At 40.7% G+C, this 26,703-nt stretch overlaps 1 protein-coding gene across 1 annotated transcript; it reads left to right on the top strand.

Moving 5' to 3' along the window:
* Positions 1-22,472: 22,472 nt before the first annotated feature.
* On the top strand, positions 22,473-25,410 carry LOC144283946 (uncharacterized). Its single transcript, XM_077848405.1, has 4 exons — positions 22,473-22,654; positions 23,234-23,293; positions 24,192-24,385; positions 24,628-25,410. The coding sequence occupies exons 3-4, from the start codon at positions 24,205-24,207 to the stop codon at positions 25,134-25,136; spliced, it is 690 nt and encodes a 229-aa protein (XP_077704531.1). The 5' UTR covers positions 22,473-22,654; positions 23,234-23,293; positions 24,192-24,204; the 3' UTR covers positions 25,137-25,410.
* The last annotated feature ends 1,293 nt before the right edge of the window (positions 25,411-26,703 follow it).

Here is a 26,703-nt window from a genome sequence, read left to right as displayed (position 1 = left end):
TATATTCTTACAAATGATTAAATCATATTTATGTATCTAGTATTTTCCTATTCAAGCATTTCTAGCTTCTTTATCTTATACTTTTCTTGCTTTTCATTAAAATATAGTGCATAGATTAAAATAATTTAAGAATAATATAAGATTAGAAGCTTTAATAAATTGACCATTCTGATATCATTGTGACCTTTCTCGACCCTTATAGAATTTCATTATTCATAGTAAACTTCTAAATATAGTCTTCAAATCCTTTAAAATATGACTGCAACTTCTATTTTTGGCTTTATGTCCTCTATCTGGAGAAAAATACCCCATATCTTGAATAAAACATTAAAATTCACGTACATATTCTGAGTTACTTGCCTCTGCCCCTGGATTATTTTTTCTATCCACTCTCTCACCATGTAATCATCCATCTCCCTAGCTCTCCACTCTCTACCCAAGACCTACCCCTGGCTCCTGTCCCCAGCCTCTGTGGGTACCTCCATTCAAAAATAAATTATCTTCCTATGTGCTTTTACCAATACTGTGATTATATCTCTTTCAGCATTTACAAATCATGTCTTAACATTATTGAATGTGTGTTATTCCATATCATAAAATTCTTGAGGAAAGGGACCACATTTTACTCATTTTTATAACCTCATTATACCTACTGTGCCTTGTAAATTTTTTAATACATTCCAGCATACATTTTTGCTGATGAAACACCACAAATTCTTTATCTAATATATAATCGGAGACAATAAGAAATGCATCGTTCTGTTTGGCATAGGACATTTGTTTTCTTGGCTTTCTAATTTTATGATTTGGGTTTTACATAAGAGAAAAAAAGTCATCACTTTGCTTAGTGTAACACAATGTTTACGCAGAAAAATGCTCCTCTGTTTCTGTCCTTGATCCTCAGTGCTTCTAAGAACTGCATGTCCATGCACAAAGGTTATAATTGACTAAAGGGGAGAAAGCATGATCTCTAGTATTAAATGATCTTATTCATCTTAAAACAAAGAACATAAATAGTATTTATAATATTCCCATTTGCATCAATGAAGGGTCAAAATATAACAATGCATTCGCATCGTTCAGTCATCCCTCTGCTAATCAAGAGAGCCATAAAATTTCAGAAAGTCTATTGATGGTCTTCAGAATGAGTTCAGTTAATAGCAAGAGTTTATAGCAAGAAATTGGAGGACTGGAGATGGAAGAGGTCAGCTCTGTCTTCCTGCTCCCTCCCATCTTCAGGACCGTGGCTCTGTAGTAGCATAACCCCAAGACTGAGGTCCCGCTCAGAGGCTCCTTTTATCTGTGCACATTATTTTATTATTTAATACTTCAGCCCTAGAGGTGGCAACAGCTTGGTGTTACTAGTCTCACTGTGTCATTTAACCCCACTCATTCCCTTAAATCTGCTCACACATATGAATTCAAGAGTGTCCATACATCATGTTTATATAATTCTAAGTATCACCATCTGTTCAGGGTCGATTGACATAAGGACCGTGTATCATCTGAGCCTCAGCTGATTTTAAATTATATGTTAGAAGGCTCAGAGACGTAATCCACATGGAGCCAGAATTCATAAGTTGCTATATTAATGCTGCTAAGTATTTTTAAACTTCTTAAAGTCAAAAAGAATACTTAAAGAAACCCTATGTCTGGCTGATTATTACATTGGTAGGGACTTTTTGATATTACGATGTTCTTATTGAAAAGTGCAACTTTAAAAATGACAACATTTTGCTCTTCAAATATAGTCTACCATGATTATGATAAAACGGGAAGGAAAAAAAACAACCTAAAAACAAAACAAAAAAATTGTGTCAGCATAGAATTCTTTCCTACTGAAAGGACAGAAACCCTGAAGGCAAATATTAGCCTTGATACTGTCTCTAAGTGTGGTATATTTTCTCTTAGTTTTAGTCCTTGGAGTTCATTTGTATTTTGTCAGCAGAATTATAGATTTTTAAAGGGTTTTTCTTGAATTGCATTTTATCAATCATTTAATACTTTTGATTGGGAAAGTCTTATATAATGTCTGCTAGATCCTATGCTTTTAGAATTAGAAAGTGACTATTAGTTTTTCACCTTTGTATTTCCCAGGGAAAGCCTATAATAAACACTCATTAGATAGGCTACGTGAATGCCTGTACAAGGAACCTGTATATGGTTAATGTCATAATCCTTAAGTGATTTTTTAAATGTCTTACTGAAGTTACATCTTTGCCTATGTGTGATACCCTAAACACCATAAGAAAATGCTACTGAGATTTCTGAGCCTCTGTCCATTCTCATCAGAGTAAGAATTGAATAACTCAGAGAACACTAACCAACCCCTATAGCTATCATCTTAAAAGAAGAATAAAAGATTGTTGTGGATTTCTCAAGCCAGTACTTATTAGGAGCTTCCCATTATGCAAGAAAAGAGGTAGGATTTCTAGACTTCACTTAGACATGCTTCAAAGAGACAAAGGGAGGGTGAAGAATAATTTCCATAAGTGCTTCCTTAAGCATAGTTTGTAGGCTTGGCTTCTCATAGCTGCTACTCAGTTATGGACAGAGCACAAAAGCAGTGATTTATGTCAAATAGTGATCTATCTCTATCATCTTAAGTAAAAATGAGTACCTGATTAACTTTTTAAGATTTCTGATGCAAAATCACAGCATGCTTTTTAGATTTTGAATAATTGACATATTTCTGAGCTTATCATAAATTACTGGCAGATGAACATTATGGCTATTATTGTGAAAAACGTATTGTCCATTTGAAATACTTTATATTTCAATTGAGTTAATAAAGTAGTCTTATTCAGAATATTTGGCAAAGGGGAAAAACGTGTACCATTGCCACACATGATAACTTTTTAAAAAGTTAAATAAAATAAAGCTTTCGGCCTGAGGCAAAATAATGGCAAATTTCCAGATGAAAGGTGATATATTCTTCGTTCTGAGAACATGGAAATAGAGATATAAAAGAAGATCATTTTGCAGCTGTAACTATACCTGTCACTGCACATGACAGATATAATGAGTGTGGCTCCCCCGGGTTCCAGGGAATATGAAAAGGGAACCTCAGGAGATCTTATCATTTACAAGAAACTTAAAAGGCTGACAGGTATTTTTATTGGATGTGTGTAATTGTATTGCTCCATTATGATTTTCCATTCAGTGTTGTTAGCATTAATAATGCCATTTATTGTAAACAATGCTTCAAAGCAATGTATTCATTAGTAATATAACGAGAACTACACATATGAGCCATACATGTCATTTAAAAATTTCTAGTAGCTACACACACACACACACACACACACACACACACAAACCTACAAAGAAGAAAAAATTAATTCTACTAATATAATGTCCCATACAATGTTAATTATTCGGCTGGTATTGGTATAGATATTTTTTGCCATTATTTGGAGGGAACCATTAAGAAAATAAACCCTGAAACTAAAAACAGGTGAAGAGGAAACCTACTTTAAGACAAAAGATAAAATATTTATTAAATCTACACCTATCTTTGGTTCACTATAAGTGAAAATATTAATATGCAAATTAGAGAAATTAATGAGCATACACCTAGAAGAATAAGCAAATATCTTTGTGAAGATGCTCATTTAATCATTTTCAGTAATTTGATTATTTCTGTAGAAAATTATATCAGATATTCATATATCAACCCAAATCAAAATGAAGTCATTTAACCCAGAGAATTCATGTTCTCAAGAAAGAAGCTGTGTCCAAGTATTTTAGGATAGATTAATTAAGGAAATCAATTAATAGAAATGATATTGTTGGGATGCCTGGGAGACTCAGTGGTTAATCATCTGCCTTTGGCCCAGGGCGTGATCCTGGAGACCCAGGATCGAGTCCCACGTCGGGCTCCCGGTGCATGGAACCTGCTTCTCCCTCTGCCTGTGTCTCTACCTCTCTGTCTCTCTGTTTCTCATGAATAAATAAATAAAATCTTTTAAAAAATGATATTGTTTATTTTATCTTCTCACTTTAGTAGACATCTTCTTCTTAACTATAATGTAATTCCAATTTCATTACAATTTAAGGGTTTAAGTATTCAGGTCATCCAGTTTGGTTTTATGAGTTACCTAAAATACCACTGTATTTATTTAAATACTGGTGTCGGTATATATGACTGAGATGTTTTTTCCCCAAATTTTCTGCCCTCTGTCTAAATTACCTTATAAAGTGAATAAAGCACATCTTAATGAATGCAAATAAAAATAAAGAGAATTCCATACACAGCCAATATTGTATCCCTCTTTTTAAAAATTAGACAAGGACAGAAAGGAGTTAAAGCACGTTCTTACTAGGCAAGTGTTGATAGAAACAAGAAACCACTCACAGAGCCCTGGGTGACAAGCAAGAAGGAAATCAGTAAACCTTCACTCATCATAATCTTAACCATTATTGATCATAACCTACCTGTAAATTAAGGCTTCTGAGACTCTGTCAAAACATATCATTCAAATAGTTAAAAGAAACTTTACCAATTTGAACAGGAACCCTATGCAATCATTTATATATTTAAAAGGAAAAAAATGTAGTGAAAAGTTCCAAAGTTTTGATGAACACAGTGGAGACTGATTATTCTTGCCTTCATTAAAAGTATTCCAAATCAAGAGAAGATGTGCCTTGGGAAACTATTCATTATTAGAGGCTTTATTTACTTTCCCATTGGGAAGCTGTAGGATATTCAGTGAAGCAAAGAAAGAAAGATGGAGATTTTCAGGGAGAAACATAAAAGGTATGCTTTTGATTAAGTATACAATAAAATACTTTAAAATGATACATTTTTAATTTTAGAAATGTTTTCTCTAATTAATATATCTGAATAAAGTCGTCTCAGGAAAATTAATATAGGAAGGATACTATTTTTAAATGTCAAATAAATTATAACAAGTCCAAAATTCTGATGACACTATTAAAATATACATATGTTCCCAATGAAGTAATGCTTTAACAGTGTTGTTGAAAAAAACATATTTATGAAACCAGGAAACATATACTTAGATAAAATAAAACAGTACTTTTTTTAAGTCACAAACTAATGTTTTGAGTTTAAAAAGTGCATTTGATACATTCAACTTTCTCTCAGGAACTTGTAAAAAGGTCAGTTAGTTGTGGACTATGCAATAAGCATAATTTTATAGGCTGTATAAAACATTATTTGGAAAAACTGTCTGCTTAAGTGGTGTTTGCCTGTCTGAATTGATTTGCTTCAACATATCAGTGCTTAATTCTGCATTTCAATATTTATACTGAGAATTAAAGTATATGATCATCATCCTAAAGAATAGCTTTATTTGTTTGATTTTTATGAACTGTGTTATACAGTATTGAAGAACATTAAAAGCATTTTATCTTTTCATATATTAAGGTAGAGAACTATTACTTAATATTTGTAGCTCATATACTGGGATGGGACAAGATATATAGTGCATGATAAGATTTAGCTATTTTTATACATAAGTTCATGTAGTAATAATTACTACATTTAAATCAAATTATTATTTTTTGTTTTATTTTGTAAGAAATGTGTTGCTGCAATATTTTTGATCATATTCAAGAGTATCCCTATCATTTTCTCTCATATTTTTGTGTCTGTCTTTATCCTGTTTTCGCACAGCTCCTACTAACAACCTGAACAAAGTAATCAGGTTGATGTAATAATGGAGGATATTGAATTTACTGCATTGATTATCACTGCATTCAATAATAATTTGTTGAAGCCTGGGCATACCGTTTTGGAGCATGTATGGGAATAGAATTAATGCCATGTATTTAAGGACCTTATAGGTTTATAAGGGGGCTCTTTAATAGGAGGTGAGGCTTATACTCTTTATCACGTAGTGCAAATGCAAAATCCATAATAGAAAATATGTTTCAACATTTTTTATTTTTATTTAAAAATATTACAAAGTGTGTTTGAAAAATAAATATATCTATATTATTTTTTATGTTGCTAAAAATACAAGAAGTTTATGTCAGCAACTGGTTAATCTTTAATTTCTCTTTTAAAATCTTTTGTTGCCATCCCAACTTAATAAGAGAAGTGATGGAAATATATACATGGCACTTAAATGTACTTCGCTTAGACTTTAATCTCATTATTCTTCTAAAACAATCTTTAAAGGTTGCCAGTGATCTCCACATTGCTGAATAGAATGGTCAGTTCTTGGTTCTCATCCTACTGGTAGCATTTGACCATGTGTCTGTCACTCTTCTCCTCAAAACACTTTGTTCACTGACTTTTCAGTATCCAGATTTTCTTGACTTCCCCTGGTATTTTACCAGTTGGTGTTTTCCATTTTTCTTTCATTCCCAAGGCTTATTTCTGCATATGCTTCTGTTCTCTGTCTGCACTGATTCTAGGTAATCTGTCTAGGTTTAGTAATCTGTCTAGGTTTATGGCTTTTAATATAATATATAGGATGACAACTCCCAATATATAACTCAAAGTCACATAGGTTTCCCAAATTCTAGGCCTGTGTATGCAGGTACATTCTTGACATCTCCCCATGGTTGTCTAGTAACAAATCAAAAAACAAACAAAAATCCCTACTTGAACTCCCATTCTTCTTCTTTTATCTGCTTTACTCACTTTCTTACTATGTTGGTTGATGATAACTAGTTCCAGTGGTTCAAGCCAATGATTTGGCAGAGGCCCCTGGAATTCCTGTCACAGATCACTTTCTACCTGCCATGAATTATCTTTTGTTATGCCCCAGAATCCAACCATTTCTCACCACATCAACTGTCATTATCCTGACTTGACATCATCCCTTCCCCAAATTTCTGTAGTAACATTTATCTACATTAACTGCTCTGTCCTTTCTTTCCTCCAGTCCATTCTCAAGATGTTAGAGTGTTTTTCTTAAATTAGTCATTAGATATACCATCCAAGCACCTTAAGCCTTGAAAATAATTTCCTCTTTCATTCTGTGAAAAGCCATTGTCCTGCCTTTGGTCAATAAGGCTCCTGAGATCTCTTCACCTTGTTACTGTTCTGGTCTCATATTTCACCTCCAACTTCGATCATTCAGCCCCAGCTGCACTGGCTTCCTTGTCCTTTCTCAAATACATTAGGCATATTTCACCTTAGAACCTTTGAACAGGCTCTTCCATCTATTTGGTATACTATTTCCCCAAGATTTGTGTGATTACCTCTTTCTCATTTCCTTCAAAATATGTTCCAAAGTTGCCTTCTTATAAAAGACCATTCTAGCCACTCTGAAATTACTAACTATGCATGCCCCAGTACTAAACAGTAATCTCTCAGTAATCCTATATTTTTTCTTTTTCTCCATTTCTTTTTTTTTTTTTTAAGCCTCTTACAGTGTACTAGTAATTTACTTATATTGTGTGTTTGTTATTTATTGTTTAACTTGCTGGCTGCATGAAAGCAGAGATTTTGTCTATGTTGTTCAATACATCATCTCATTTGCTCTAGACAATAACTAGCACATAGTACTGGCTTATTAATTAACAATAAATAAACATATGATGCAATGAAGAACAAATGTAGGAAACGAATAAAAGTCAATTTACATGATGTTAAGTTTCATCACTTAAGTGCATTCCAGACATAGTTTAAGGAATTCCATTTATATTAAAATGTAGAATGTACTGGGTTCTCCAGAGAAACAGAACCAATAGGTTCTGTTTATATATTATAGAAAGAGACTTATTATAAGGAATTGGCTCAAACAATTTATAGAGGTTGAGATTTGAAGATCTGCAGTCAGCAAGGTAGAGACCTAGGGGAGTCAGTGATATAGTTCCAATATGAAAGTCAGCAGGCTAAGACCCAGGAAGAACAAATGTTTCAATGAAAACCTAAAGGCAGGTTGAAAAAAATCAATGTCCCAGAGCAAAAGCAGTCAGGCAATAGAAATTTTCTCATATCCCTTTTGTTTTATACAGACCTTCAACCATTATGAGACCCACTCACATTAGGCAGGGTAATCTGTTTTACTCAATCTACCAATTCAAATATCAATCTAATCCAGAAACATTCTCAAGAGACACACCAAGAATAATGTTTGACCAAATGTCTGGGCACATAATGTCAAGTAGACACATAAAATTAATCATCTCATAAAAATTTAAAAGTATTGATTTGCTTTTTTGCTCTTCGTGAATGTAGGAATGAATATCATAGAAATGTAGGTAAAAGTCATGGAGTACTTGAATGATTAATTGAGAAAACACAAATCTGTGCATGCCTGATTATATTTTCTGTAACATCAATAACAAAAAAAGTTAACTGATTTGATCAATCACTACTTATCAAACGTGACTAGTTTTCTTTAATTGGTCTAGTGTCTCAAACACTTATTAACTGAATTAAGAGCTATGAGTCATTCATTCCAGGTAAAACATAAAAAAGTCACTCAAACTTTCAACTCTAACCTCATAATAGCAATACAAAAGTAGCAAAATATCAAATGTTAATAAATTATAAGTAACAATTATAATCTGGTTCCTGCTTGTATATGACTACATAGATTAATCCATCAGGAGATAATAACGAGTTGATATGCCAGTTGAAACAACTGATAAGATGAAAGAAATAATATTTTATGGTACCCTATAACCTTGCCTATGAATTTTCCAGAAAGTCACAGTGTAGTACTTCCTCTCAAATATGGATTTATTAGATAATACTGTAAACTTGCTTCTAAAATAATTTTTTAAAGATTTTATTTATTTATTCATGAGAAACAGAGAGAGAGAGAGAGAGAGAGAGAGAGAGAGAGAGAGGCACAGACACAGGCAGAGGGAGAAGCAGGCTCCATTCCATGCAGGAAAGCCTGATGTGGGACTCAATCCTGGGTCTCCAGGACCACACCTGTGCTGAAGGTGGCAAGAAACTGCTGAGCCACCCAGGATACCCTAAAATAATTTTGTAAAAGAGCATGTGATTTTGTTTGATACATCAAACAGGAAATGAATATACATTTTTGGAATATCTCTTAACTTCTCCAGAATTTTGAGTGAAGTTACTCTTATTTCTAGTCAAATTATATTAGAGTTCCTAAAATTACTCTACTCATAAAAGTAACTCAGGTATATTAGAAACTTATGTCATTGTCAGCATAGTGTTTTCTGTTTGGTTTCATTGTTGACTATTTTATTTTGAAATGGTATGTATTTCCAGAAAATGAACATCTTCATTTGTTGGAATATTCTTGTCTATAATTTAGATCTTATCAGTAAAATAATAGAAATATGCACAGTGGCCTAAACTGTATCAAAGCAGAGACATCTATACTAAATGGGATTAGTATTAAGAAAAGTAGTATAAGAACATTGATAGGTGTTAGGCACTGGAGGAGAATAACTTTGGCTTAGAAAGATCTTCTGGGAAGTAGATGTGGAAGCAATTGAGATGATTGGTTTACAAACACTGGCATCTTATCAGTAGGCTACTAATAGAAGTCAGACAAAAAAAGATAAGGATCCTCTTGAAATGCAAGCATTGGATTGGAGGCAGATAAAAAGGGTCAAATTTGAGGGCTCAGGTGTAATTCTGATACTATTATATTCCATTATATTATATGAAATACATAACTTTTTAGCCAACTTGTGTTATGCATTCATCGTATTAAACAGGAATAAGGGATGAGTCACCTATTGTACTGCCATGTGATCTGCTATATTGGAATCCTTTTGGTCATGAGGAAAACAACTAAATGTTAACAAGTAAGGCCACAATGATCCAGGATAGTATTTGCCTAGTTGGGTAGCATCTAATCTTGGAGTCTGGTGAACTAACTTTCTATGACTGAAATGTTCTGAGTATCATCTTAAAATTACCATACTTTAAAAAATGATAACTAACCTATGTAATTTTTTGTTGCTTTTTAATTTAATTTTACTTACTTTTATATTCTTCTGCAAATAGCATTCTCTAAGAATTAAGTGTGATAAAGTCAGGGAACAGAATGTTCTTACAGTTAGGGAGAATAGTGAAACTATCATTATTCTGAGAAATATTGGTGGGAAACTTGGTAGAATCAGATATATTATACTTTTTAAAATTTTCTTAATATGATTTAATGATTTGTTTCTCAGAAATTTTTTAAATTTAAAAATCTTCTATTTTCTTCTAAGTGTTTAAGTAAACAGAGAAATGTAAGGTTGTGAAACAGATACCCAAATTATAAAAAGATATTTTAAAAAATCCATAGAATCATGCATTATTCTTTCATGAAGAGCTCAAATTTCTTGGGCTGGTTGGTATGCCCCGTACTGTTGTGAAACATACATAGTTTGACCAACATTTATAGAGAAAGACAGTTAACTGATCAATTGCACATTGAGTAGTATCACTGTAGACTAGGCCTTTAATTGCTTTGAAAACTTACACATGAAGTTAAAGATTTTCACCCTTTCCCAAGTAACTTAAAAATCAAACAGTACCAGTAAAACAAAGACTGCTGAAAATACAGAAATGTCAAATAACCAAATTGTAAGATTGTAAGCTTTATATACATTACTAACTATAGTTTATTAGATAATGTTTGGGTTTAAAATGTGGTATATAATTATATTTAGTAAACATGTATTTTTTACTAGCTTCAAGATCTGGGAAAGGAGTAGAGAGCACATAAGACTTAATCCAACACAGATCTTACCTAAGCTAGTGAAAGAGACAGGCATATAAATATCTAATTGTAATTCTTTTTCATCACCCGCTATTTTTTTTTTTTATCAGCAACCATGTGCATGGCACTTTGTTTATATACATTGGGGATTTTAAAAAACAGGACTTTTTTTTTTTTTTTTTGCCTTTAATGAATTTGAAATCTAATTAATTACAGAACTAGTACCCCTGCAATACCTGGGGTGGGATACATTAATTACATAGGCAATGAGAATTTGTGAGCAATGAAGGCAACAATGAGTCTAAAGTATTTTAATGCCCTTCTTCTTTCCCAAGGATTTCATGTGGATTGAGGCCAACACTAGCCTGGCTTACAATGATGCACATGAACAGTAGCACTTAATAAATCTAAAATGGAATTTTCAGAATGAAGGATGGGGAAGGGATAGATTCATCATAGTTGCATGGAAATCTGTAGGTAACTCAGGGGTATCAGCGAGTCACTGGTAAATAAGCAGGGTCAGATCTAGAGATTTGGCTGTTCCTCTGAATTATTTCAGTGAGATTTGGTTACCCTATGTGGTTTGTCATCTCATGTAGGTTGTCACTCTAGTTAGGTAATCATGGTGACTGGAACATCACAGTCCTTCAGGTTGCAATTCTTACATTTATTTAGTTAGTTTTTCTTTTAATTCCAGTTATTTAACATACAGTGTTATATTCGTTTCAGGTATGCAATGTAGCCATTTAACATTTCCCTACATGGCCTGGTACTCATCACAACTGTCCTCCTTAATCCCCATCCCCTGTCTCTCCCATCCCCTACCCACCTTCCCTCTGATAACCATCAGTTTATACTCTATAGTTAAGAGTCTGTTTCTTGATTTGCCTCTTTATCTCTTTTTCCCTTTGCTCATTTGTTTGTTTGTGTTAATTCCATATATGAATGGAATCATATGGTTTTTGTCTTCTGCTGACTTATTTTGCATAGCCTTTTACTCTGTAGCTCCATCCATGTCATTGCAAGTGGCAAGATTTCATTCTTTTTATGGCTGAATAATATTCCATTGTGTGTGTGTGTGTGTGTGTGTGTATATCACATCTTTTTTCAGTGAAGAGAGATGATTGATACTCTATTAGAAAATGTATCTTTATGATTAATATTTGTTAACCATATTTATCCTGTAGTTTCAAAAATGTGGTTATGAGGCATACCAAAATGACTTTATATTTAACTAAACAAATTCCTCAGTCCCAGTTAACAGTATTATGTCATGCATTATTGTCTTCTGTATTTTAATCAACTCCAACTGATGGATTAGTTGATGGAAGTTTTGTTGATCACTCACTGGGATCTTCCATTCAAATTCAAGAAAGAAAAGAAAAGAAAAATATTATAACCTACATGTCTATACTTTGAATGAGGGATTCTTTTTCTTTTTTCTTTTTTTAATTTTTTTCCCATTTGAGGAATTTACCTATTTTGATGGAAAGGGCCAATTTATGTTTTGTCATCTAAAGAATTTCTTGTGGAAATCTCAATTGCCTTGGAAACATATTTAAGAGTTATTTCAGTGGTGTTTGAAAAGCCTATATAGAATGTTGCTTCAGTCAGCTGTCTATCTAGCCCTGGCCTTACTGTAGATCTAAGTGCAGGAGGGTGAGTACAATTCTCTCTCAGAATGTCTAGGACTTATAGAGCAGGTGAGACAAAAGCCTGGTTTTAACTGTTAATCAGTTGCAACAAAAGAGAAGTCTCATGATCATTCCATTAAGTGCATTCCATAGAGGCCACAACGCCCATAGTAATCCTAGAAATTTTCAGTCTATGTAGGAGGAAAAATAGTTTAATGGATAGTTATTTAGGATTCTGTCCTTCATGTGGCCAAAACCTATTATTATCACTCATTGGATCTCAACATACTCTAAATTTCAAAAAAAAAAAAAAAAAAAAAAAAAAAACCCTATAAATAAACATTCACACATAGTTAGGCACAAATGAACAGAATATCCTGTAGATTCTAATACCCATTTTATCTTCACTGATAACCACCCAATTCCAAGCTACCATCTGTTCTCACCTCAACTATGTAAGAAACTCCTAACTGACCTCCCTGCTTCTGCATTTGCATTCCTAAATAACCATTACACATCATAGCACACCAACCCTGTAGTTCCATAAATTTATTGCCTTCTTAATACACTTGGAATAAAAGCCAAATTCGGAGGGGGGGCAGGACAAGATGGCAGAAGGGTAGGGTCCCCAAGTCACTTCTCCCCACCAACTTAACTAGATAACTTTCAAATCATCCTGAAAACCTACAAATTTGGTCTGAGATTTAAAGACAGAACAGTTGGAATGCTACAGAGAGAAGAGTTTGTGCTTCTAACATGTACAACTTGTTTTTAGCCACTCGCACTGAGCAAAATGGCTAGAAAGAAGAACTCACCACAAAAGAAAGAATCAGAAACAGTCCTCTCCCACAGAGTTACAGAATTTGGATTACAATTCAATGTCAGAAAGCCAATTCAGAAGCACAATTATAAAGCTTCTGGTGGCTCTGGAAAAAAGCATAAAGGATTGAAGAGACTTCATGACTGCAGAATTTAGATCTAATCAGGCCAAAATTAAAATCAATTAAATGAGATGCAATCCAAACTGGAGGTCCTAATGATGAGGGTTAATGAGGTAGAAGAACAAGTGACTGACATAGAAGACAAGTTGATGGCAAGGAAGGAAGCTGAGGAAAAAAGAGAAAAACAAAAGACCATGAGGAAAGGTTAAGGGAAATAAATGACAGCCTCAGAAGGAAAAATCTATATTTAATTGGGGTTCCCGAGGGCACCGAAAGGGACAGAGGACCAGAAAGTGTATTTGAACAGATAATAGCTGAGAACTTCCCTAACTTGGGGAGGGAAACAGGCATTCAGATCCAGGAGATAAGAGATATTTCCCCCACCTCTAAAATCAACAAAAACTGTTCAACACCTCAATATTTAATAGTGAAACTTATAAATGCCAAAGATAAAGAGAAGATCCTTAAAGCAGCAAGAGACAAGAGATCCCTAACTTACATGGGGAGAAGTATTAGATTAACAGAATACCTCTCCACAGAGACCTGGCAAGCCAGAAAGGGATGGCAGGATATAGTCAGGGTCCTAAATGAGAAGAACCTGCAGCCAAGAATACTTTATTCAGCAAGGCTCTCATTCAGAATAGAAGGAGAAATAAAGAGCTTCCAAGATAGGCAGAAACTGAAAAAAAAATGTGACCACTAAACCGGCTCTGCCAGAAATATTAAGGGGGACCCTGTAAAAGAAAGAGGAGGTCCAAGGGAACAATCCACAAAAACAGGGACTGAATAGGTATCATGATGACACTAAATTCCTACCTTTCAATAGTAACTCTGAACGTGAATGGGCTTAATGACCCCATCAAAAGGCACAGGGTTTCAGACTGGATAAAAAAAGCAAGACCCATCTATTTGCTGTCTTCAAGAGACTCATTTTAGACATAAGGACACCTACAGCCTGAAAATAAAAGGTTGGAGAACCATGGACCATTCAAATGGTCCTCAAAAGAAAGCAGGGGTAGCCATCCTTATATCAGAGAAATTGAAGTGTGTCCCAAAGACTGTAGTGAGAGATGAAGAGGGACACTATATCATACTTAAAGGATCTATCCAACAAGAGGACCTAACAGTCATGAATATTTATGCTCCGAATGCGGGAGCCGCCAAGTCTATCAATCAATTACTAACCAAAGTTAAGACATACATAGATAATAAAACACTTATACTTGGTGACTGGAATATAGCGCTTTCTACAATTGGCAGTTCTTCTAAGCACAACATCTCCCAGGAAACAAGAGCTTTAAATGCTACACTGGACCAGATGGATTTCACAGATATCTACAGAACTTTACATCCAAACACAACTGAATACACATTCTTCTCAAGTGCACATGGAGCTTTCTCCAGAATAGACCACATACTGGGTCACAAATCAGGTCTTAACCGATACTAAAAGATAGGGATCGTCCCCTGCATAGTTTCAGACCATAATGCTTTGAAACTAGAACTATATCACAAGAAGTTTGAAAGGATTTCAAACACGTCGGGGTTAAGGACCATCCTGTAAAAGATGAAAGGGTCAACCAGAAAATCAGGGAAGAATTAAAAAGATTCATGGAAACTAATGAGAATGAAGATGCAACCGTTCAAAATCTTTGGGATGCAGCAAAAGCAGTCCTGAGTAGGAAATACATTGCAACACAAGCATCCATCCAAAAACTGGAGAGAACCCAAATACGAAAGCTAACCTCGCACCTAAATGAGCTGGAAACAAAACAGCAAATAGAACCTACACCCAGCAGAAGAAGAGAGTTAATAAGGATTCGAGCAGAACTCAACGAAATGGAGACCAGAAGAACTGTGGAACAGATCCACAAAACCAGGAGTTGGTTCTTTGAAAGAATTAATAAGATAGATAAACCATTAGCCAGCCTTATTAAAAAGAAGAGAGAGAAGACTCAAATTAATAAAATCATGAATGAGAAAGGAGAGATCAGCACCAACACCAAGGAAATGCAAACGATTTTTAAAACTTAGTATGAGCAGCTATATGCCAATAAATTAGGCAATCTAGAAGAAATGGACAGATTTCTGGAGAACCACAAACTACCAAAACTGGAACAGGAAGAAATAGAAAACCTGAACAGGCCGATAACCAGAGGAAATTGAAGCAGTCATCAAAAATCTCCCAAGACACAAAAGTCCAGGGCCAGATGGCTTCCCAGGGGAATTCTATCAAACCATTAAAGAAGAAACCATACCTATTCTACTAAAGCTGTTCTGAAAGATAGAAAGAGATGAAGTACTTCCAAACTCCTTCTATGAGGCCAGCATCACCTTAATCCCAAAACCAGACAAAGACCCCACCAAAAAGGAGAATTAGAGACCAATATCCCTGAGGAACACAGATGCAAACATTCTCAACGAGATACCAGCCAATAGGATCCAACAGTACATTAAGAAGATTATTCACCATGACCAAGTGGGATTTATCCCTGGGATGCAAGGCTGGTTCAACACTCGTAAAGCAATCAATGTGATTGATCAGATCATCAAGAGGAAAAACAAGAACCATATGATTGTATATATATACATACACATATATATATATGTATGTATATATATACACACACTATGTATCTATATCTATATATCTATATATCTTTAATTTAAGATTTTTAGTTATTTATTCATGAGAGACACAGAGAGAGCAAGAGGCAGAGACACAGGCAGAGGGAGAAGCAGGCTCCATGCAGGGAACCCGACGTGGGACTCGATCCCAGGACTCCAGGACCATGGCCCGAAGGCAGGCGCTAAATCGCTGAGCCATCCAGGGATCCCCCACATCTTCTTTTTCCATTATCAGTTGATGGACACTTGGACTGCTTCCATAATTTGGCTGTTGTAGATAATGCTGCTATAAACATCAGGGTGCATGTGTATTTTTGAACTAGTATTTTTGTATCATTTAATACCTAATAGTGCTATTGCTAGTTCATAGTCATTCTGTTTTTAAGTTTTTGAGACAATTCCATAATATATCCATTTTTGAAGCTATTACAATTAATTAAAAAATTTTAAAAACCAATTTTAAAAAATAATTATACTGACTGGACAGTGTTATAGTAAAGTACTGAAAGTTGAGTCATCTTAATGCCTCAGAAATATTTATTTATAATCATGTATATACAAAGACACATAATTGCAAATGTATCCTTTCTATTGCTCATTGCATTCCCCACTGGTGACTACATAAAATATTTAATAATTAATATTTAATTAATTTCATTTAATTTACACAAACCATAATATACAAAGAAACTGGTAGTGGTGTTATAGTAAGTTTGTATTGTTGCCTTCCATATAAGATGAGAGAACAAATAAAGTCTACAGCTAACAATGTACAAGAGTACATTGAACTTTGATTGCTCATCAATATGTATCCAGAATAAATTCAGAGAATGAAGAAAAATTAACCAATAAAATTAATTCCAACTTATTGTTACAATAATTTAATCATAAGTTTTAGGTGATAGAAGTGATTTATACATATCATAAAAAACCTGGAAAATCTTGAAAAAAAAGAGAATAATAACAGTCACCTCAAAATGCTATCTTTCATCTCTCTGCAATATACGTATTCTGTTTCAGTTTTTAACCCCTTATTTCATTTAACATTAACTTTGGAGTATTTTCATGTTAATGAATTTCACTAATAAAAGATTTTCGGGAACTCCTTATAATCTCTAACAGTGTTATTTTATCCTGTATTTTTATTTTTGTTCATTTAAGTTTTTATTTTAATTCTTGTTAGTTAAGGCATAGTGTAATGTTGTTTTCAAGGGTAGAATTTAATGCTTTATCGCACATATAACACATAATTATTTTTAAGTGCCTTTGTTTTAAATATGTAATTCCAGCTGTTATCTTACTGATCTAAATAATACTAAATATACATTCTGAATATCCTTAATGGTTTCTTTAGGATAGATTTCTAAATGTAGTCACCGTTCAAATGGTTTCTCATTTTTCATTTAACTCTTGCTGCACTGTGCCAAGTATCTCTGAAGAAGCACTGTGACAACACCATCTCTAGCACTGTATCCAGGTGTCTTTTTCACAAAATATTCTGTGGAGTTCTTTTTTGGATTTATATGCCAATTTAAATATCTTTAAGTTTCTGAAAAAAATAGTTAGAAAATAGAACTAATAATGAATTGATTGAATAGTGTGGGATATGCAGTACAGTGCAGTGCAATCCTTTATGAAAGGAGACTGGTGATTTCGACTAGTATTCCATCCAAAGAGGGATAATGTTGCATCCCCTGCACAGAGACAATATAGAATCTAGAATATGAAGTGAAAGATGCCACCCTTCCTGTAGAAGAAATATGATTGATATGAGCCTAATGGTAACTGGAGGTTGAAACAATTGTCTTGCCAGCCGCAGGTCTGCAAAGAGGATTCTACTACTGTGCAGTCAAACAAAGCGTATTACCAAGTATCATCATCAGCTATGGTTATTGACATCCATCAGATGGGAACTGACCTTGCCCTATAAATGAAAAATAATGGCAAAAAAGAGAATAGTAACATTCATTCACTTAGAAAAATTTTGCTAAAGCTTTTTAAAATAGAGATAGTAGGGGCACCTGGATGGCTCAGTTGGTTAAGCGTTCTACTCTTGATTTTGGCTCAGATCATGTCTCAGGGTCATGAGATGGAGTCCCACATCACACTGGGTGTGGATCCTGCTTATAATTCTCTCTCTCTCTCTCCCTCTGCCTCTCCCTCTCAACTCCTGTGGTTTCTCTCTCTCTCTCTCTCTCCCTCCCTCTCTCTCTAAAAATAAATAAATAAAATAGAATAGAATAGAAATAATAAAAATAATGTAAACTTTTCCCAGAATTTCAGAAGAAATAATTATTTAAAACATCTTATAATAATAACTGAAATAAAATAATGGATAAAAATAAAAAGTAGAGTAAATCCATTGTTAAGTATATTTATTTAAAATGTTTCTAAATATAAAATATTAATAAAATAAAATTATTAATTTCTAAATGAAATCTTAATCCACCAAATCTCATCAATCTTAATCCACCAAAAAGGAAGGAGGACAGAAATTTGAATGAAGCCTTATTATAATGAGAAAGGATGAAGATCTATAAACCTACATATGTAGGAGATTATGAAAATATAAGAATAGAACTTTGCTAATTATTCTGATCATTTAGAAAAAGCAAATATTTCTAGAAAAATTACAATTTATAAATTCAGATTCCTTGTAGTTGAAAAACTCTGAATAGACAAAAACATTAATATAATACTTAGTTTACAGCTCTAAAAGTCATCTTTGGACTTGTGGACTTAATAAAAGTTTGAGATGAAATCCTAGTTCTACGTCCTGCTCTTTGTAAAACTCTGATGAGGTACCTTTTCCTCAATTTCCTCATCTATAAAATGGGCACCATGATACCTATTTTATAGGATTGTCCTGAGGAACAACTGCATTGAGTATCTAGGAAGCGGCACTGTTCTGTACGGTGTGGTACATATAGGAGTCTATTTCACGGTATGGTTAGATGCTTTGGGAATGGATACAATGAAAATTGAAAATGTGTCGGGTATCTTGTCAAGTAATTATCAGCAATTTCTGATCTTCCTTGGATAAATGTCTATTTATATATCCTTTGCCCATTTTTTTTAAATTGAGCTTTTTGTACTTATTATTGACTTATCAGTGCTTTTCATATATTCTGGAAATAAGTTTCTCATTAGGTATATGATTTACAAACATTTTATCCCATTATATAGATTGCTTTTTTATTTTCATTATTATGTTCTTTGAAGAACAAGAGCATTTAACACTGAAGTCCAGTACTTTTTGTGCCATATTGAAGTATTCTATGCGAAAATCAAGGTCAAAAGATTATCTGCATGTTTTCTTCTAAGAGGTTTTAGTTTATTTCCTGCATTTAGATTTAATCCATTTTGAGTTAGTTTTTGTATTTGGTGTAAGGTGAAGATGCACTAAACCGCTGAGCCACCCAGGGTGCCCTCTCTTTCTTAGTAAACAGAAATTTCACCACATTACAAACAGAGTATTCACAATCACTTGTAAATTTTAATTAGCTTAGTCTAGACCCCCCAAGTGACTCAGGGGTTGAGTATCCACCTCCGGCCCAGGGCCTGATCCTGGGGCCCTGGGATCGAGTCCCACGTCGGCCTCCCTGCATGGAGCCTGCTTCTCCCTCGGCCTATGTCTCTGCCTCTCTCACTCTCTGTCACTCTCATGAATAAAGAAATAAAAATCTTTAAATCAAAACAACACAAAATAATCCACTTAGGCCTTTGCTGGAAGGTGCTGCTTGTTGCTTGACTTGTGTTCCGTGGAGTCCGTGAGGCACGATCATCCTGACATTCGAGGCTTGCCGCTTTGTGTCACCGATGTGCTCCTGCCTCTTTATCCCTCTTTCTGTTTTTTGGTTTGATGAATTATTTTTTCATGATTCTACTTTAATTGCTCCATTTTCTCCATTCGAGAATCAGCTTTCTTTCTTTTTTTATTTAATGATCTTCAATGATGTTGCTTCTCCTCTGCCAACTTCCTGGTTCTGCACATGTGTCTGCGTGTGTGTCCGTGTCTCTGTTTCTTGGTCAGTGTGCATGAACACACCACATGATTTCAGTTCAGTCGGGGTCAGGCTGGAGAGTCAGGGCCTCCTGTCTACGTTCAGTTCTGCGACTGACGGCAGGTTTCCTAGGGCCCAGGTCAGGGCGACCCACTGGGGGCACCGCCGTCCACAGCTCACCCAGGGGAAACGAGGGAAGGGCCCGGAACGCACGACAGGCAGGGGTTCAGGATGAGGACGGCCTCACCCCTTCTAGGCCAAGACCCCGACACCTTCTGTAGGGTTTGCCTTGGATTCAGGAGCCTAGGATCGTGGGGAGCTATTGCCCATCCCTGCCCCGGGGGGACTGTCATCTTCTGGGCCTCCAGAATGAGGGTACCGGTGCCCGTGTGTGTGTGTGTGTGTGTGTGTGTGTGTGTGTGTGTTAGGAAAATAATCCCTTTATTTAAAATACCAAAAATTCCAACTACTATAAGATACCACATGTAAAAAACAAGACATAGTCTTGAGATGTAAAGGACACTGTCCCTAGAAAGTGCCTCTCTTTTTCTATTATTCTTTTTTTTTAATTTGGCTAATGGTGTCTACTGACACATATTTGGAATGTAATCTATTTATCAGCCAGCTGTTCTGGCCCAATGTGGATTTAGGATGTTAAAACATGTGTGGCTTTAGAGCTGTATAATAAAGTATAACCTTAAAATAAAAGTATCTTTTTAAAAGACTCTTATCATCAACATCACTGGTGACACCAATAAATAGCAGACATTGTAATAGGTAGTTTTTTGCAGTATTTTACAGCTAAACAGCCCTGCCATATAGGTAACATTAGTGTGTTAGTCCTGTGCACACAGGACCTCGTGGGCCTGGACGCATGTACACACCAAGGAAGAACGTGTGGGTGGAGGTATGTCCTGCAGGTGACACCCGCCTCCAAGGACATAGATATGAGGCCACAGTGGCCTGGGGACATCTGGGGGAAGCACCCGCTAGGACACTCCCTATCCCACAGGCAAGATGCAGACGATCCCCGACGGGCACAACAGCTTCTCCGGGGTCAAACCGGGGAAGACTGGACAGTCGTGTCTGAACCCAGGTGTGTGTCCAAGCTGGGGCCCTGGGTGCACACAGTCCTTCCCCGGGGCCTGTGGACAGGGGTGTGGTTGTGTCCCTGTGTGCACAGGCCATTGCCTACAGGGAGGGGGGCGTCGGCAGCACGAGCGCTGCCCCTGCAGCTTCCTCCAGGAGTGGGTCAGGGAGGGGGTCCCAGGAAGTGAGGTCACTGCCGTGTCACAGAGCCCAACAGAACTTGGAACCCCGGTAACCAGGCACCCGCATCCAGTGCAGCCCCAGCTCAGGCTCACTTGGCTGGAGACATCTGCTACTGGAGGATGTTCTCTTGCTGCCGGCCCACGTCTGGGGGCTCTGGCTCCCAGGAACCCCAGGGGTGCGGCTTGTTCCTATGCTGTAGGCAGTGGCTCCAGCATAGGTACCAAGGTGTCAGGGCGGTGATCAGGAGGCGCCGTCAGGTAACCCACGCAGGCCAGGCCAGGCCCCCGGTGCCACCATCCTGGGAGCCCCATCCCCTCCTCCTCAGGTTCAGGGAACCAGGGATGTGTGGGCAGGTCCCATCCAGGCTGGGGGACGCTGCAGGGCGGCAGGTTCCCCGGGGATCCCTTCAGGGTCACCCTGATGTCGAGGTGGGCAGGGGGGAAACAGGGTTCCTGAGGTCCTCTACCCGCCCCGGAGTCACCCCGAAGCCCTGCAGCCGCATCCCTTTGCTGTCCCCGGGGGCGGTGGGTGCGGCCTGCACTGTGGGGTGTCTGGGTGGAGGCAGCTGGGGGTGCGGCCCAGCCGAGGGGGCCAGACCGGGCGCTGAGGCCTCCTGCCTGGCTGCCGGGCACTGTCTCCACAGAGCTCCACCCGGGTCGTGGGGTGCGAGCGGGACGAAGGGGTCGTCTGCCCCACCGCCTCCAGGAGCAGGGAGGTGCCCTGTGCAGCTACCAGAGGCCAGCGCGGGCTCAGGGTGAGTGCAGGGGCTGGGCCCCCCGACACCCGGGCCCCGATGCGGCAGGAAGGACCCCGGGTCCCAGAAGCCAGCCTGCTACCCCCTGGGCCCCCCGACACTCCTGCTCCCACATGAGTCTGGATCCCCCCCTCCCCACACCTGCCCCCATGGCCCTGCCCCTGCCTGGGCCAGATGCAGAGTCCCTGCGCACAGATGTGTGGGAACATCAGAATAGAGCCCTCAGGGGAGGCCTGGTCGCCCGGCGGTTAGCGCCTGCCTTCCCCCAGGCCTGATCTCCGAGGCCCGGGATCGAGCCCCGCCTGGGCTCCCTGCACGGGCTGCTTCTCCCTCCGTCTGTGTGGCTGCCTCTCTCGGTCTCTCTCTCTGTGTCTCTGGAGGTCCTCGTACTGATCCAAATATTTTGAACATTTATCCTCTGAGATTGTTTCTCTATTGCATAGTTGGTCCTGTTTGTGTAAGAGACAGGCAGGGAGCTTGAGCGGGAGAGGGAGCCCCAGCTCCTCAAGCCCACGGGGCCCCAGCGCAGGGCCTGCCGGGGCGGGATCCCAGGCCTCCCGGCGGCTCCCTGCAGGCTGCACGTCCCCTCTGTCCCACCTCAGGGTGCAGGGGCCGCGGCCGGGCAGGGGCATCGGATCGTCCTGACCAAGCTCACCCGGACGGAGCTGCTGGAGCACAAAGTCCGACAACTGCTGCTCGCCTTGCAGCGCAGGGACGTCATCTATGTCCACAGCTTCCTGGAAGATTACCATCAATTCGCCACCACGGACGAGGTGCTGGACCTGCTGTTCACCGAGTGAGCACCTGCCCCTCCGCAGCCCAGGGCTGGGCCACCTGCTGCTGGGGAGGCTGGGGATGGTGTGAGCTTCCCGGCCTCGGGCTGCTCCCCCGCCTGGAGCAGGGTCCCCCAGGGCCTAGCGGGGTCCTGGAGGGCAGCCCCGGGGCCTGGCCTGTGGCGGGTCGGCCAGAGGGGCTGTGCCTGTGCTCAGCAGCCGTCCTCCTCCCCGTGACCAGGCCTGTGCCTCCTCCCCCCCCAGCCCTCTGTCACCAGGGTCCTGAGTGGCCTGTTTCCCCATTGAAAGGGAGGTTTGAGAGTCTATCGGGGGTCTGTGTCCTGGGGCAGCCAGACCGGGGGACCCCGGGACCCCCCAAGCCCACTAGGATATGGGCCATGGGCCTGGCCGGACCCTTTCATGCTCAAGCCTTCAGGAGGCCCCAGCAGGTGCGGGCGCTTCTCCGGGATCTGCCCGTGGCCTCACGCACAGAGCTGACGGCCCCCGGGGCTCCGGCCTAGTCGGGGTCAGAGGGTGACAGCCCCCATGATGAGACGTCACGTCCCCAGCACGATTCATGGGATGCCCCCACCCTCCTCTAGGTATGGGTACATCGCAGATGCCTGGGGTAACAACGATGTGGTCCTGCAGTGCTGGAAACTGTGAGTGACTCCGGCTCCTGCAGGAGGGCCTTCCCTCTCCAGGAGGGCAGCGAGGGGGCTGTGGGGCTGGGGGGGGGCTGCACCCTCACCCCACACATCTGCAATTCCTGTGACAGGGAAAAGGTCTAAGGCCCCTTCTGGAAAAGAGCGAAGGAGAGCGGTGGATGGGGTGCGGGTTTGGTGGGAGGCACTGGGACCCCTCAGGGAGACCTTCTCCATCCCCCCCAACCCTCTCTCTGCCCCACACCTGGGACCCAGAGCAGAGGGGGTGGGGAGCATCGCACTCTCCAATCTGGTACAGCTGCCCCGGGGGTACAGCAGGTGCTCAGGAGGGCCGGTGAGGGCTCCCGGACCAGGCGGCCCCCGCCCCGTGGGAGATGGGAGATTAGAGTCAGTGGAAGGACACCCCCGGGGGCCCCTCGGGAGGGAGGCAGCCCAGAGCCACAGGAGGGAAGGTGGCGGTCCTAGGCGGCTCCTGGCAAGGCCTGGCAGGACACAGAGCCCGAGCCCTCCTGCCTTGGAGCTTCCCAGAGCGACAGTGTGTGCAGTGAGGGCAATGACAGGCCAGACGCCCCCCGTCCCCCGATGCCTGCCGGTGGACTCAAGGGGCAGGTGGGCAGGGACCAGGCTGAGGAGGGAGCCCCGCTTCCCCAGGAGAGACGCTGATGGTCACCCCGCTGGGCCTGGGCTCCCCACACAGAGGCTGCATCCCAGCCCCTCCTCGGGGAGCAGGCCTGTGGCAGGCAGGACCACCAGGTGGCAGGGGGACGAGGAGCAGGACTGGCCTCCGACACCCCGCACGGGAAGCCGGGCCCCGGGTCCTGCAGGGCTTCCCCGGGACACCTGCATGTGACAGAGCCCTGTCTTCTGACGCCTGTGCCCGCCTGTCCCTCCCCAGGGCCATCTCCTTCATGATGCAAATATGGTTGAATTATTATGGGGACGACTTTCATCAGTTCCCAGAATTTCCCTCCCTTATAAAACTCCTCCAAATACTAAGACAGCACATGCCAGGCACAGATGCGCATCTCCGGGCCCTGCGTCACCTGAGGCAATTCAGACGCCTCCATGCAGCGGAGCGAGAGGCTGGGGGTGAGGAGGACTGGGGGTGGCCGAGCTGGGGACAGGGTGGGGGGGGCCCGCGGATGCAGCCTCCGTGCAGCTGGGCCAGGAGCAGGGGTGGGCTCACACCCCACCCCACGGGCTGCAGCCTGGGGACACCTCCCAGGGCTCTTGCCCTCACACACGGGGAGGGGTGGGAAGAGTGGCCTTGATTTGGGAGGGACGTGGACAGTCCGTCCTGGTGGTGATACTTTGTCTTCTTGGATCTACAGCTTTGGCCCGAGGAAAACACCCTGAACCCACTCTGCAGCGCACCCCAGCTCCGACCGTGGGGCCTGCTGCCCCGTGGGGCCTGGCTGCTGGGGCTGAGGGCTTGGCCTGCGATGAGCCGCCTGCTGGGGAGGCAAAGCCCCTGCAGATAGTGGTCACTGCTGCCCTGCAGGAGTCCCCTGCACCCCTGGGAGCCCTGGATGAGGAGCAGGCGCCACCCCCTGCTCTCGAGGTTGTGGATGTGCCCCCGCCACCACCTAACTCGATGGAGCAACTGGCCTCGGGGATGGAGCAACCCGTTGAGCCACCCGAAGAGCCCGCCCCATCTCCCACTGTGGAGCCTGGGGAAGGTTCAGGGTCTGAAGGGATAGTGGCTGCTGGAGATGAGGACCTGGTCAAGGCAGAGATGCTGGTTCCTGAGGTGAAGGTGGTGCACGTGTTGGTCGAACCTATGGTTCCTTGCCACGATGAGGAGGAGCCCCCTGCTCCCATGGCCACCCCGGAGGAGTAGGCCCTGGTGCCTGCAATCGGGGTCCCCAGAGGGCCAGACCTGCAACCTGCCTCCGGAACAACCTGCTTTGACCCGTTAGCAGCCCCCTTAGCAGCCCCCTGACCACCTCGGGGGCCCGCCCCAGCTCCCACCGCGGGGCTCGTGATGGCTGCAGCCCAACAGGGGCTTGCCCTCCCCTGTTATTTCACTGTTTCTATATTTTGAGTTTTTCTTTAACCTTTAACCTGTATAATGGCTTATAGAATTTTTTTTTTTTTTTTTTTTTTTTTTTTTTTTTAGCCAAATCTCCTTCGTTTATTTACCCAAGTCCCATAGTACAAATCCCTGGCTTATAGAGTTTTATTGTAATAAAGGATAAGTTAACTTTACACAAAATTGACTCTGATGCTTTTAAATTACACAACATGGTACTTTAGGTCCATTCACAGTGTTGCACGCCCGGAGCCCAGGGCACCAGGGGACACAGCCGAGGATCCGGGGCTCCCCCAGGACAGGCAGAGGCTGGGAGGACACAGGACAGCCGGGTCACTCCTGCAGCCAGGCCCAGAGCTGTGCAGATCGTGCCCCTACCCCGGAGCACCCAGTCCCGTGTGCTCTAGGAGTTGCAGTAGTTACTGTGGGAGCTGACTCCAGGGCTGGACAGCTGGCCGCCGCCACTGTGGTTGTCCCTCCTGGTGTCACCCTGTACCTGGGCCTGAGCAGGGGCCTCACAGGATAAAGAATCCCACTGAACTGTAGACCTGGCAGAGGGCTGGGCAGCTCCCCCAGGTGCACACACCTGAGAATCAGCACAGCAGGCCCCTCCCCCAGAAGGCCAGTTGGAAGGTCAGGGGAAAAGCAAGTTATTGACCAAGCACCACTGGAAAGTTCCAGGGGAAGTCGAGGGATTTACAGTATATAGAATCAGAGGATACTCCCTTTGTTCTTTCTTTCCTGTTTGTTTCTGTTGTTTCCCCACCCCCTTTTTTATTCTTTTTTACTTTGTTTTTTCTGTTTTCCTCCTTTTTCCAGTACAACATGTTGTTGGCCACTCTGCACTGAGCAAACTGACTAGAAGGAAAAACTCACCTCAAAACAAAGAATCAGAAACAGTCCTCTCTCCCACAGAGTTACAAAATTTCGAATACAACTCAATGTCAGAAAGCCAATTCAGAAGCACAATTATAAAGCTACTGGTGGCTCTAGAAAAAAGCATAAAGGATTCAAGAGACTTCATGACTGCAGATTTAGATCTAATCAGGCCGAAATTAAAAATCAATTAAATGAGATGCAATCCAAACTGGAGGTCCTAACGATGAGGGTTAACGAGGTAGAAGAATGAGTGAGTGACATAGAAGACAAGTGGATGGCAAGGATGGAAACTGAGGAAAAAAGAGAAAGACAATTAAAAGACCATGAGGATAGGTTAAAGGAAATAAATGACAGCCTCAGAAGGAAAAATCCACATTTAATTGGGGTTCCCGAGGGCGCCAAAAGGGACAGAGGACCAGAAAGTGTATTTGAACAAATCATAGCTGAGAACTTCCCTAACTTGGGAAGAGAAACAGGCATTCAGATCCAGGAGATA

This window comes from Canis aureus, chromosome 15 (assembly GCF_053574225.1).
Source record: "Canis aureus isolate CA01 chromosome 15, VMU_Caureus_v.1.0, whole genome shotgun sequence".
In the NCBI taxonomy this organism is placed as follows: Eukaryota; Metazoa; Chordata; class Mammalia; order Carnivora; family Canidae; genus Canis; species Canis aureus.
Note: the sequence above shows the minus strand (reverse complement) of the source record. Positions and strands in the feature narration are given on the sequence as shown.